The sequence below is a fragment of the Lichenostomus cassidix genome, chromosome 1, assembly GCF_008360975.1.
Source record: "Lichenostomus cassidix isolate B80296 chromosome 1, HeHo_3.0, whole genome shotgun sequence".
Taxonomy (NCBI): domain Eukaryota; kingdom Metazoa; phylum Chordata; class Aves; order Passeriformes; family Meliphagidae; genus Lichenostomus; species Lichenostomus cassidix.
Genome location: NC_139479.1, coordinates 14,674,203 through 14,688,343, shown reverse-complemented (window position 1 = coordinate 14,688,343; position 14,141 = coordinate 14,674,203). Strand labels below are relative to the sequence as shown.

The following is a 14,141-nucleotide window of genomic DNA, read 5'->3' as shown; positions in this document are numbered from 1 at the left end:
GTATTTGGCTAAAAATATGGACCAGAGATGAGATATGAAATGGAAGGAGCTGGCTGCACCATCAGTCAGCTTGTTCAGGAAGAACGTGATGATTAAGTTTGCAGGAAGTGAGCTGTCCATAGATGAAGCAGGAAGAATAAGGAATCCCCCTTTTTGTATGCGAGTTTAGGCAAGAGCATCTCTGATAGCAACAACAGGGCAAACCCTTGTTTTGTTTAAGACTTCCCCAGATGACCTGATTTTGTGTATTTCCCATTCCTCAGTCCCAGTTCCAACCCAGAAAGCAACAAACAGGCCATAAGTGTAGCTGGATATCTGGCCTTCTGAGATGCAGCTTTATGGAGAAAGTAACACATGTCCGCAGCATGAAAAAACATGCAAGCCTCAACCAAATGCCAAGGGAGGTAGTATCAAACCAGACATCTTTTATCAGCTTTAAAAACAAAGTTTAGGTGGATGTTTGCCCAGAGCAATGTGAGACAATCTACTGTCTTAAGCTGTCTTCTTGCAGCTGGTTATCAAGCTTTCCTGTAGACACCCATCCAATCCTGCACTCTGAAATCAGTTTGATGCAATTTATTTTCTGTGACATGGCTCAACCATGGACCAGCATGATTAACAAGAAGAACTAAATGCAGAGCTCTAGCCCAACTAGAAAAGATCTTTTAAGGAATTCTTCCTGACTTCAGTTATGCTTACCTTAAATGACTTGAGAAGAGGGGAAGGATGATTTGACTCTTAATGAAAAACAGGCTGGGCATGGAGAGCAGGCTTTTGGAAAACTTTGAAAGGTAATGTTAGGGCAGCACTACCCAGTAAGACTGTGAAATTAAAGGCTCCAAAGGCAAATCTTGCATCTGATTTGAAGCTTGATCTTAAAGTCCAAAGTCAAGCATACTGGAAATTAACTTCATAAATCCTTATTATATGCATTGGTTGGGTGGATTAGAGGACATGATGGTCTACGAAGTCTGCAAGAAGCATGAAATTTGAGTGATTCATAAGCAGTCATGAAGACTATAAGGTGAGAAGTAGCACAGAAATTTGAAGACCACAAGCCACATGGTCTGCTGCATTGCTGGAGCTTGAAAACAGCTACAAAATGAATTCTGGTAGACAGGGAGATAATTTTCCATGAGGAAATACTCAGAGCTGCACACATTCACAAGGATTTTTGTTCAAAAAAAGGATCAGATTTGTTAAGGAAATAAGAAGGTGTAAGGGCAAATATCAGAACAGAATAATGCCACTTCAACTGCTTCATCCTTTGCAGTCAACATGCATAAGACAGAAGTCCTCAGAGGTAGAAGACCAAACATTCTCACCCAGAAAGGAGGAAGACGGGCAGCACAGCATGGATCTTCTCAAGAGAAAGATCTCAGGGGCCAAAGCAGATGCCAAAGCTAGCACAACATCCTGCTCACTGGAAGACAGGACTGAACACTTTGCACTTAGTCACACCAAATGTGACTCTTTTTGCTAGATTTCTCCATGAGGAAACAGGTGGAAGGACAGATTTCTGTCTTCCTTGCTTCCTCTGTCTTGCATCTGATGTAACCATCCTCTCTTTTTCTGTGTTAACAGGGCAGTAAAAGAACATGAAAAGCAGGATGTGCCCTTATTTTAAAAAGCAGAAGCCAAAAACCTGAACATGAAATGAAAATAGCTTTTTATCTTTTACTCTCTTTGGCAGAAAAAACGTATCAGCCAAAATGCTGTGAGTAATAACTGTCAAAGACAGAATGCCAAATGAAGAGCATGCAGAAAATTAAAAATAAATTTTAAAAAATCACCAAAAAAAGAGATAACTTCAAACAAACCAAAACCCACAATATCTTTTAGGAAAAGCAAAGCATATTTTATGAGTTCAACAATCACAAATGGGAACTTTATTTTTAGAGCAGACATACTTTTAATTCAAAGATTTGTGGTGATTGTCAACAGTCTTCTTGTTTCAGATGGCAGAAGTGATGGGACTAAATGTCAATTCAATCTATAGCAGAGCCCCAAACATCCAATATAATTCACAGTTTACAGTGGGCTCACACACAGACATTGTATGGACACACAACACACACATGCACGGGAGGAAAGGTGCATTTTCATTGCATTAAGGCTGGGCAGTTCATCAGCAGCAAACTGACTTCAGCTTACAGACAGATATGTGCATGTAGAGTAGCCATAAGTGAGTAGCAGTGGCACAATTTACAAGTGTAGATAAATCAAACAAGTTCAGAGGACTGAAGCTGTTGCTTGATGATTTTGGAACACACTCACTGTTGTAACGTCTGTAGCTGTCAATCTTTGCCGGTGCCACTCTGTACAGAATTGTCCCTTCAAAGGCAGATTTTCCTGACAGCAGGCAAGAGAAGGAAAGACGAAAAAAAGAAGGGGCAGGGTGGGGGTAAAGAGATCGAATGATGGTAAAAAGAAGGGAAAGGAAGAGGTTTTAATCTGTATTTTCAGTCACTGACATTTTAAAGCCTCATTAGCAAAATGACGAGAATATTAACAAACGTATCTGATTGTACATGAAGTTCAAATATTCTTACTGCATGTAAGTCAGATAATAAAATCTCATGATTTTGCTAAAGCTGTTATTTACAACGTCCAACAGAATGCATTTTTCTTAAGTTTGGTCTGTTGTCCATCAAGTTGTGAGACTTGTAAACAAAATCATTTGTCTGTTTTTATGCAGCCTTGCACAGGGGAATCCTGAAAAAATATTAATACTGCAATGATGTACTCACAGTTGCTCAACATTCCTGATGCAGATGTAGTGCACTTGAAAAAGCACAGCTGACATCTAAAAAGGGCAATGAAAAACTCACATCTCTTTAATGTACCAGGATCCTGTGAGCATCAGAAATACTGCATCTTTCCAAGATGACTTATTAGAGATTTTTTGGACATGAGAACTGGTCTTAAACAGTGCTTAGTAGATAGGATGGGACACTAAAACCTGAATAAATCAGTTTTTCAGCTAAAAGCTTAATCACGTCTGACTTGGCATTGACATTAACAAAAGCAAATTTCTAAAATTAAGGGGAAATACAGCAAAACAACAAAAACCAAATCCCACTTTCCATCTTAGATATTTAAGACAACATTTTTATTATAAAACCCATTTTTTTTTCATTGCTAATGAGATAGCTCATGCTCTGATATTTAGGATATGAAATTCAAATGAAGGTAAAGGCATGAGCAGCTGAAGTGTTTTGTGTGTCAGGTTTAAAAACCCAGGCAAGCCCAAGAATATACCAATTCCAGCTTGTTCCCAATCTCCCCTAGGTATACCATCACAAAAATTGATGTCTTCGGTAAAATTTTATAGCAAAAGAGCCAGTATATGTGAATTGTCACAACACAGAATCACACCCATTTTGGTACCAAAAATGTGTGGGGTTTTTCTCTCCTGTATATCATTCTGTTGGACTTTCAGACAATAAAAAGCTATACTTATTTATATATTATAAAAAGCTGATTCTTTGTGTTGTTCTTGCAGTTTAATTAATAACAAAAGGTTTTCATTGCCTTATTTTTACATAAAGAAGAAGCAAAAAAGCCACAAATCCATCTTTACACTTTCTTTTTACAAGATACCATTAAAAGAATGCTATTAAAACAGTCAAACAAGAATCAATCCACTGCTAAGAGAAAGGTAAGTTAAGCTTCATGACACTGTGGAGAGCCAGAGAGACAGTAATGGAAATCAAAAGTTTTAAGAACTCAAAATAGAGGATTTTGCCTGACCGGAGCATTGGCTGATGAGTCTATCATCAGTTCTAACTCCAGCAGCCAGGACTTTCCAGGGCCCATCACTAACAGGTTCTAAAAATAGTTGATACATACCATGAGGCCCAGCTGTACCTTGGAGAATGCACATCAGAGACAGCAAGATACAAAAGGCACCTTTCAATGCTGCCATGACACTGCTGTGAACATACTAAATGCTTTTTGAAACAACCTCCTCAATGTTAAATTGTGATTATCTCAAATAGAATTTTTTTTAACTATGTGTCAACTTTTTGTTTCTCAACAGGTTGTGTTGACAAGAAGTGGTATCGAAAATAATAGTAAAATTAATACTGTATCTCTGAGAAATATAGAAAATAATCTTATAATCCATGTATCTAATATAGTAATAAAATGATGATGCAAGCTACCTGTTTATGCTGTAGCTGCTGGCCAGAGAAAAGCAATGTATTCGTTTAAGAGCATGATTTAAAGAACAAGGTGCTGCTGTTTATTCTAAAAGTACCTGATCTTATCTGTACTTAAATTCCAAAATGTGCCTTTGAAGACAAGAAATTTGGCAGTCACCTTACAGTGGGGACAAATACTTTAAAATCAAACAAACAATCCCTCAAATATTTTGATCTTGCAACAGTCTTGCTATCCAGTCTGCTGAGCTCTCACCATCTGAGGGGAGGTTCAGGTTCCCAACCCTTTCCAAATAAGGGGCAATCTAAGTCCCTCTGTCAGGATTCAGAAATACTTGGCACTTCCAAAACTAGCTCCAGGCATTTTGAAAAAAGGAAATTTTTGTGCTGAACAAACTTCTGAGGTTAGTCTGTGGCAGAGCATGAAAAGAAACTAAAATAATTTCTTCTGGCCATTTACTCTGATGTGCCATAAAATTTACATGGAGATGACAAAACCAATATAATCAGACATCTTTCTCCCCATTGAGGTTGGAGTAGATTGAAACAGAAGGACAGAGAAATATGGTTTTTTATTAACTTTATTCCTAAAAAGCTAAGTTACATAATTTTTCTCTTCTGTATTTCTTTTACTTTGAGTTCACCAAAATTACATTTGCCCTTCAAAAATGCTCTTTATTGATAGTCAGTAAAAAGTGATTTAAAAATCAAGTTTAACTAAATTTAACCAAGGCGTTGAATTTAATTACTATCTTCAAAATGCTCATGTGTCTGCACAGTGCCCCTTCTCCACATATCCCATGCTATTTTCCCAGGTCTCACAGTACATCTGCCAAGTATTACCGTATCCATTTTATAAGTTGGGCTGAAGAGCTCAAGGCTTCTGCTCAAGATTGCAGAGCCAAACCCCAACTCTTTCTAGGCTCCTCTAAAGTTGTGCAGAACCTTGGTGGCTGCCCAAGGTCCAAGTTCAATGCTCAGGTACAACCCCTCACACCTGAGTGCCAACTTCATAATCGAGAATTTGTATGCAAGGTTTCCACCTTGCAAAGTCCTGTGATACAGATGTATTGGAAGTTTCCAGAGAAACAAAAAGGAGATACTGCAGATTTAAGGTCACTTCTTGTCATCCATGGAGGAAGGAGTTGATCTAGAGGCATAAATATACACCCTTGGAGACGTTACCTAGAGCAGTTCAACAGTACTGCTAACCTGATGTCTTCCAGGGTTTACTTGTTCATTTTTTATTTTACTATGTTTTCAGGCTAAACATGGAAAGAGATTATCACTCCTAATCAGTTGTACAAACTTGTTGAAATTTTTGCAATCTCATTGTGGACATTTTCAAATCCAGATATTCAGTGTGCCTGAACAGAGCCCCATGAAGAACCATGTGTTAGAAAGCAACAGCTGTGTCAATTACACAAACCATATATAGAACTGAATTGTATATTTCCCATAATTCTCCTAAGGGAATGCAATTCTTAAATTGGTAGATTTACTTGAAGAAAAAATAAGTAAAAAAGAATTAAAATCCCCATAACAATCTCAACATTCCTTGAGTCACTGTCTCTCTCTCTCAGGAGATTTACAGTGTTCTGTTCTACAGGTATTTCTAATAGCTCCGAATAACACATCATCTTAGCAAGCCACAAAGCACCTCCAAGGAATTAAATTCAATACAAGAAAGTAGAAAACCCATTTCCCACCAATAGTTACCTTCAATTTATTTAAAGAGACAAGAGCAATATTTGTGTTGCTGCTGTCTTCTCCATACAAGTATCACAGGTTTGGGTTCCACTGACAATCAGAAGCAGCACACAAACCCAGATCTGAACAAAGCATGTGCCATAATGGGCAACAAGAGCTAATGCTTTGTGGCTGCTTTTGCACACTCCAATGTATTTTTTTGTTAAAAAACATTTTTAAGATGCTTCTTATATAATAAGAATTATACCAAATTACCTGGGGAGGGAATATTCATTCATTCATATAGAAGAAATTTGGATATTCCATCCTGAACAGTATCACCTACCTTGTTCATTTTTATGGTACCAAACACTACAAACTCCAGAGCTGAAACTACATCTACATAATAAGTTATACCAAGATTCACTGTGTTTATAATGAACATATTCATGACAGCACATACTATGGTACTCTGGTACTATGACATAGAAAGCAGTTTGCAATCTCAATGAAATGTCCACCTTCACTTAATGCCCCTTTCCCCTCCCTATCACATTGAAATTTTAAAGTTAAAAATATTTTCATTCCAGTCAGAGGGAATGTTATATGTAAATATCTTTAGCACTGACCACAGGACTGGGTCACCAGTACCCATTCACACATGAAAAGGTACTTCATTACAGAAAAAAACCCAGAAAATATTTTCACCATTGCAAAAGTTAGGGTTTTCAGGATCTTATTTCTGTGGTATGGAATAAGGATGGTAAATTTGCCTTAAGTGGAAAAATGAGGAAAAAGGAGAAAGTATTATAACTTTCTATCTCTTATTGACAAAGTGAACTATAAAGGCTTTGGTAAATTTCAGCTGAAATCAGCTTACAAAGACCTCAGTAGTCCTTTGACTTCTGCTTGTTCAGAGATCTCAGAAGAACACTACATAGCAATGAACATCTGTAGCGTTAAAAACATGAAGACCTTGGCAAGTATTGTGGAATTGCCTGAAATATGCAAATACAGTCAACTTCTTTCTTTTTTGCTAAAGATTCAGATCTGATCACTGAATTAGAAAGCAAAAATAATAAAACATGAAGACCAACAACTTTCCATTCCATGTAACAGCACACTTTTGGTGCAGGTTATTCTCCAAGGGAAGTTATAAATAGGACAACCCACTACCATGCTTATACTATTGCAAACTTAATTACCAAACATGCTTTTCACCTGCAGCAGTACTGGCCCACTGTAAATGAGAGAACAAAGTCCATGTCCCAGTTGTGGCCTTTTCCCCTTTGGCTGCTGGGGCACTGGGAGTCGGAGGTGATAGAAACATGCTCAGCACCTGGAGGGAAAAAGTGCCGCATGTCCCACACCAATAATTCTGAATCCTTAAATCTACCAGAGCTGTTAGAGAAAGCACGGCACTTTAATCCCTCCACTTTAAATAAGCCACTTAGTAGATGTTTGGTTACTTTCCCCATCTAAAGACAAAAAATCCCTTGTAATTAATTTCGAAATACAAACGCAACAATCATCATTGCCATCTCTCTTGTTGGTCTGCTGAGTCTCAGCAAGTCTCACACAGCTCAGAGAGCACTGACAATGTTGTAACTCAGGTAGCACTGCAAGTAGACACAAATCGTCATCATCTGACCCTTTTCAGCACATATTAAGAACATGGCATTTAAAAACACTTCCAAGCAAGAGATAAGAATGTGCTATCCTGCCAATGTGTTATGGACTAAAGACACAGACATACACACAGAACATCAATAATAATTTTTTCCTTACTTGACTTTACTTGCTCTTCCTGTGCTATTCCAATATCATCAGAATCAGAAAGTTCCTTTATGAAGTTGGAAGGAAACATGCCAGTCTTCCCATTAAGTATACCTTCCCACCAGCCCTCTTCCACCTGCACCAAGACAAAAAAATGGGGGGGTTTTACATAAGCAACACTTTACAGAGTACCATTATATACATTCAATAAATGACAGTAATGGCTCTGAATAGTTTATATTAATCTCAGTTATAAGGAGCACACAGCATAGGCTCCAAGCCAGAACACCTCTCTTCTTTTTTCATAAGTGAAAACAAGAGAGATGCATGAACCCATCTGTAAATGTCAGCAGTGCTGACAGCAGTCAGAAGCATGGACGAGCATTAAATAAAAGGATAAAAGAACAACTAGAGAGCACATGGTGTCTCTACATTTCAATTTTTATGGCTATCCATTCAATCAGTAAATTTTCAGTACACGCTGTATGACTCTTCAAGACCATCTTAATGGATGTGATTGGCAGATTCTGTTTGAATTCCCTAAGTAATCAATGACAAAAGAGAAACACCTACAAAGGGCTACTCAGAGAATCTAAATTAGGTGTCTTAATAGAAACATTCCTGCCTTCCCCATCAAAATCATAAATTTTGTATTTTAAAAATTAAGAATGCTGCTACATCATCAATGTGTTAATGTAAGAAACCTGTGGAGAACAAAGAACAGTACTAATGCACATTTGACTTGAGATTTACAAAGAGGTACTGAAATACATAATAATGATAGTGTCAGAAAGAGGGACACTATCTAGCCAAACCCCAAGAGAAAATATCACTTTTAAATTACATACTCCCCTCCTTCAGTATTGAATGGTGGTGTGAGGCAGTGAAATGACTTTAGGTTATAATGGCACAGCAAGAAATTACTTATATGCATCAGCTAAACACACCCTTGATAGAGGAATGTTTTTCATCTGTCAGACACTGTCCCTTCACCAAAAATATGACAGGGGAAGACAATATCAATCTGTGACACATCAGTCTCCAATAATGTTTGACTCATCTCTTTCCTGCCTACCCTCCCCCCAGTTATGAAAAGTTATGAAAACTTTATGGTTAGAAAACCAACCCCACATTTTAAATGAAAGTGGTTAATTACTATAGAAAAAAGTCTGTGGAAAGTCTTTTCACTTATTTGTGAAAAAGTTGAGTCCTTAGAAAACTCATAATAATACAACCAAATATTTCCCCAGAATATAGAGGAATGGATGCATTTCTTTCAGCTTAGCTACATGTGCAATTTCACTACAACTCCCCATATTTCTTGATTGCATGAGCTGAATTTTTGTTTTATTTTGAAAGCAGTTCAGACAAGACTTTCATTTAATCTCAGTATCTCTCCCTGACAAAACTTGCTCCCCCTCCAATGCATCAGTAGTATTAGTGTATCTCCAGTACATCTCTGGGAATTTTCTTGCTCTTTTTATTATCTTGCTGCTACTCCACAAGATAGAATGGATACATAATCACTTCACTGAGGTGGAGATTTTTCACATCACAGTATCAGAGTCTCTAAAAGGTAATATTTGCTTTCTTCTCTCCAGACTAATAAAAAGCAATGTGGAAAACTGAAACTGCATGACACACAGCACTCAGTCTCTGCAAATCGTATCTGTAAAGACCATATGATATAAATAGTATATACCCATATAAAAATATATTGTTATATAGAAAATACAAAAAATGGCCAAGACTCCTTGAGCTATGAAAGATTCCAATTTTTCTAATGCAGTATTCCCAGATGGCTATATTGATTAGAGCTAAACATTAAACCATAACTGCATTAGCTGATTGGCCAGAAGATTAATCAGAGGATTTTACACAGTTCCCAAGATCCTTGCTTTGCAAGATGCTGAGATTACTTGACTCAAATAATGTGACCAATATCATGCAGTTCCATCTTTTCCTCAAGTAATTTTCACTTGCTTACTTCTTCCAGAGTAACACTTCACAGTTTTCTTACAGTTAACATTAGCACTCTTCATGTGATGTGTTGATATATGGATCCCTATGTATATGTATAGGAATACACATATACAAAGATCTTTAGACAGGGAAATCCAAACTGCATGTGAATGTACCCACATCATTCATTAACTTATTTTAAGTTTTCCAGCTGACTTAAAAATTAATTTTCTGAAAATACCATGTCATATCCAATAATTCTACAAATTCAGAAAAAATCTAAAGCAAAACTTAGGGTTTTTTCCCACAAGAAAATGCAGAATCATGTTAGCAAGACATCAGATTGAGGTCAAACCAGGCCTCCAGAAGATTTATTAGGAAATTTTCATCAGAAGTATCAAAAGCTTTGAGTACTTTCAAACATTAAAGCTACCTGCTACATACCCTTAAGCCTCAAAACACACCAGCCAGAGATGAATCCACACAATACAGGACAGTAAAATACTTCCAGGATTTAGTTATCCCAAACTGGGGCAGCCGATTACCATATGGTTTGAAAAGTTGCAATAATTCACAGCCAATAAAACCTTACAAATGAAAATCCATTATTCATGGGGGGTAATCCATCTGGAGGCATGAGCTCAATAAAATTTGTTACCATGCTATTAAAACAAAGTGCTTTCAGAATTTATACATTTAAGTCCTGATTTATGCCCAGCATTCATGTGTCGAACCAAACAATCTAAAAAGAAGAGGATTTCATTTAGCAGTCCATGCCCCTCTGCTGGAAAAAGTTCTAGAACTCATAATATTCTGTGCACCAACTGTAAGGTTGTAATAGTTAATTTTACTTACAAGTAATAATATAAATAGTAAATATTAAATAGTAAATACTAAATACTAAATAATAATGTGTTCAGAATAGATACCTTGGAAATAGACAGACAAGAAAATAAGAGAATTAGATAAGTGAGACATTCTAGACACAAAAACTCAAAGTTCTCAAAAGGGTATACAGATACTAGGATATGAAGCTGCTTAGAAAGCAACAAAAATATTGAAATCAGCCTATTTCCATCTTTAAAGTAAAAAAAAAAAAGAAAAAAGAAAATATTATTATAGCAGTTAAAACTTTCAGGCAAACATAATAGTTCTATTTCAGACTGTGAATACAGTTTTATCCTGCAACTGTAAAGCAACCAAAGAAAACAAAATCACTTTAGCAAAATCACTAGGACTACAAAATTAAGATACTCCAAAAGCAAGGATGTTACTTTCTATGTTCTTTAGGTTTTCTCTTCGCTGCCAGTACACTCTGCAACATCCCCCTTCAAAGAAAGAAAGGTCAAAGGGAGCAACAGCCTGGCCTGCAGTGCAACAAACCTTGATGCTACAAGCCTAGAAGCACCTTCTCCTGAAGGAACTATGTGGCCATCCCTGTAATTCCAGGACAGGACAGCCCAAACCAGCAGGAGATGCTGAGGCAAACTACCAGCAGCTGCTTGCCAGAAAATCTAGGACTGCCACAGCTGCTTGCTTACACCTTGCTACATTATTAATACGCTAAAGTTGTTAAATTATTGAAGTGTTCAGCTCTTTGGAATCTCTTACCTAAAGTGTATTTCCAATAAGCTCGTATGTTGGCCTATTCCACAAGATGTTCTACAACCTGCAGCTTCACCTATTAGGCTGACAGAGCACTTACAGCTTAGCTAAGGCAAATGAGGGAGGCTCTAGGTCAGGAAAGGTTTCAAATCAAAGAAAGTCTCCCTGGATCATAACAGAGTCTTTCTGGACTGTTGAAACTAAAACACAGGCCCAGGAATAAAAGCAATGCCAGAGGCAGGCAACAGGAAAGAGAGAAGCTCAAGGTCAACAGATTTGCTTTTGCTTTGAGAGAACTAGAGCACAGAAGCAAAGGAAAAAACTCCCTTAGTTGATATATTCTAATGGAAAATCTTGAGCTCAAAGGACAAAAGCAATCACATGTTGAAAGGAAATTAAAAACATAGGTTCCCAAGAGGCAAAAGAAACAAATCACATCCACTGCCAATGGGAAAATAGATTTTGGAAACAAGACCTCAACAGAAGATGGTGCCTACAGTGCCACTTGATGGCTTCTTCTGGGAGTGCATTCAGAGGGAGCCACACCCAGAAGGTGTCAAACATCCCTTGGGATTCTGCCATAGCAGAATGTATCTGGAAACTTTGATAACTTGGGGGCAGAAGGTAAAAATTAAAAACTGCACAAGTACCTTGTATTAGGGAATCTTTTCAGCTTCAGAGTTCTCTATTTTGAAATGTCAAAATGTGCTTGGGGGATTTTTGTTTGTTTGATTTTGTGGTTCAGGTTTTTGTTGGGGTTTTTTAACATCTTCTAAACAAGAAACTGAGGGACTGTGAAAGCAATCACATAGAACTTGGATTCAGCTATGTGGACTCAGCGGTACTTGCACCCTCATTTCCCCCAGAAAAGTCTCCTACCACATGAACTAACCAAACAAGAAGTAGTCATAGAAGTCCTTGTGAATAACCTTTTAGAAGAGGAACTGGAAAAACACTTTGCCACAGCATTCCACAGTAAAGTAACTGAGGGATGTGAAATCCCAGCATTCATTCTCAGCTGTTTTCTTGCAATTTCTACAGCTCTGTATTTGTGGCATGGACCATCCCCTCACTACAGTTATATATTCATTCCCTTTTCAACTCTATAGCGGCCAAAATAAATCACCGTAAGAAAAGTCCACCTCAATCCCTAGTTTATCATGTTCTTGGACATGGGTTGCATTACTTTATCTAATAAAAAGAACAAATAACCCCATCCACTAAATAAGAGGCAACAGATTTGTAAAAATTTAGTTTTGTAAAAATTCAATTTGCATTTTTATAATTTCAAATTATATACCGATAGGATTGATCATCTAATATATGGCAATGTTGCCTAAAAGTCAAAGAATAAGATCAGTGGTATTACAGAAGGTCTCAGTCAAAGACTTGTGAGTTTAACTCCATGCACTACACATTGCCAAAAAGCTGACTTCTCAGCAGAAGGCCAAAAGGTATACAGCAGCACAATGCCAGGGTAATCCCAAATGAAAGCAGCCTCAGAACTCTTGAATGACATGCCAAATGTCCTTACTCTGATGCTGCAGGTTAATTATCTGGCATCCCATGAAAGTCTAAGGGTGAAACATAATTGGAATTCAGATATCGCCATTTAATAAGATAATTAGTTACAGTTGTATTTTGGAACAACTGTAATTAGAGTTAGAGCTAATGAGGTAGGAAAATGACAAGCAAAAAGCTATCAATCACACAATAAATGTGAACATAAACAATGATGGAAATGCTTCTCGTGTTAGTTTTAAATGTACTTTTAATTTAAGTCTGTTAATTAATGTCTCATGGGTATCAGAGTCTCTGTAGTTATGGAAACTGATTTTAACGACAAGCATTTTATCTATTGTGTTGAATGTTTGATCTTATTATAATTAATTTCTAACTATTTAGGACAAATAAGAAGAAACCATGAATTCTGAACACATACAGCCTCTAAGGATATCTATCTGCTGACAAGCTCAAAGCTCACACTTGCTGTTATTCCAATCCACTCTGCAGCCCTAAACCACTTCTGCTACAAGAATTTCCCATTTTATCTACCACTACTACAGGCATAAAAATCCTTTCAAAAGTATCTTATCCAGCCTGTTGGCACCAGGAAGAAGGGCCTGGGCAGCTTTAGATGCTGTTACATATGCAGACGTGGGAGAAGGGCAGACATCCTCACCCTGAGGACGTCCCCATGTGATGTCAGTGTAGCCTATTTTCACTGGGAGTCTGGGGAAACACACTTGGACACTGCTGGAGACCACTGACTTGTGTTCCCTTCTGTCAGCCCTGTGCTGGGGGCAGTGATCTTGAACAGCCTTGAGGAGAAGCAGAACACATTTCTTGCAGAATGAAGTCCAATTAGCTTTTCTTTGCAACAGGAAAAGTTTAATGAGTTGTTCAACCACAAGCAACATGTTAACACTTTTTTTTTGCTCAATACCTACATGAAGATATATTGACAGATTTTTTTGACCTAAATAATACCAGTTTCAGTTTGCTGTAACTCAGGAATTGATTTATTTTCAACTAAACAGGAATCCACTGAGATTTTAAAATATTAATCCAAGTCAATTAAACCAGTGAATTCAGCTGATGCAACTTTCTTAGGAAGATACAATAAAATACTGTCTGTGGGAATCTGAGACCTTCTACTCATGAATAAAAAGATGGGATAAGAGAAAGGAGCAACTGGAAATGGAAAGTGAATGACCATTAATGTTCCAATTACACTGAACTGCTATAAATAATGCTGAAGATATCATCTAGGTTTTTTACTCAAGTTTTTAATTTTGAGTAATGATAAACAAACCTGGTATTTTACCAGAATTGTCTCCAATTGTTACCTATGTGGGAAGGCTTTTGCTGGTTCTTTGAGGGCTTTTTGTACAATAACACAGCATGATTCTGGCCCTTGGAAATAATCCCCTGAACTTTCACAAC

General features: G+C 37.3%; 1 protein-coding gene across 5 annotated transcripts in view; it reads right to left on the bottom strand.

Annotated features, from left to right (window-relative positions):
- Nucleotides 1-14,141, bottom strand: part of SH3KBP1 (SH3 domain containing kinase binding protein 1) — a 213,010-nt gene that overhangs the window by 91,042 nt on the left and 107,827 nt on the right. For 3 of the 5 annotated variants that reach the window (XM_085050989.1, XM_085051006.1, XM_085051015.1), the window contains 2 exons: nucleotides 7,641-7,764; nucleotides 2,278-2,352 (listed from right to left, as the gene is read on the bottom strand). In XM_085050989.1, the coding sequence (XP_084907115.1) occupies nucleotides 2,278-2,352; nucleotides 7,641-7,764 (199 nt within the window). Of the gene's footprint in view, nucleotides 1-2,277; nucleotides 2,353-7,073; nucleotides 7,192-7,640; nucleotides 7,767-14,141 lie in introns of those variants that run through there. The other 2 variants (XM_085051024.1, XM_085050998.1) reach the window with 2 other exon arrangements.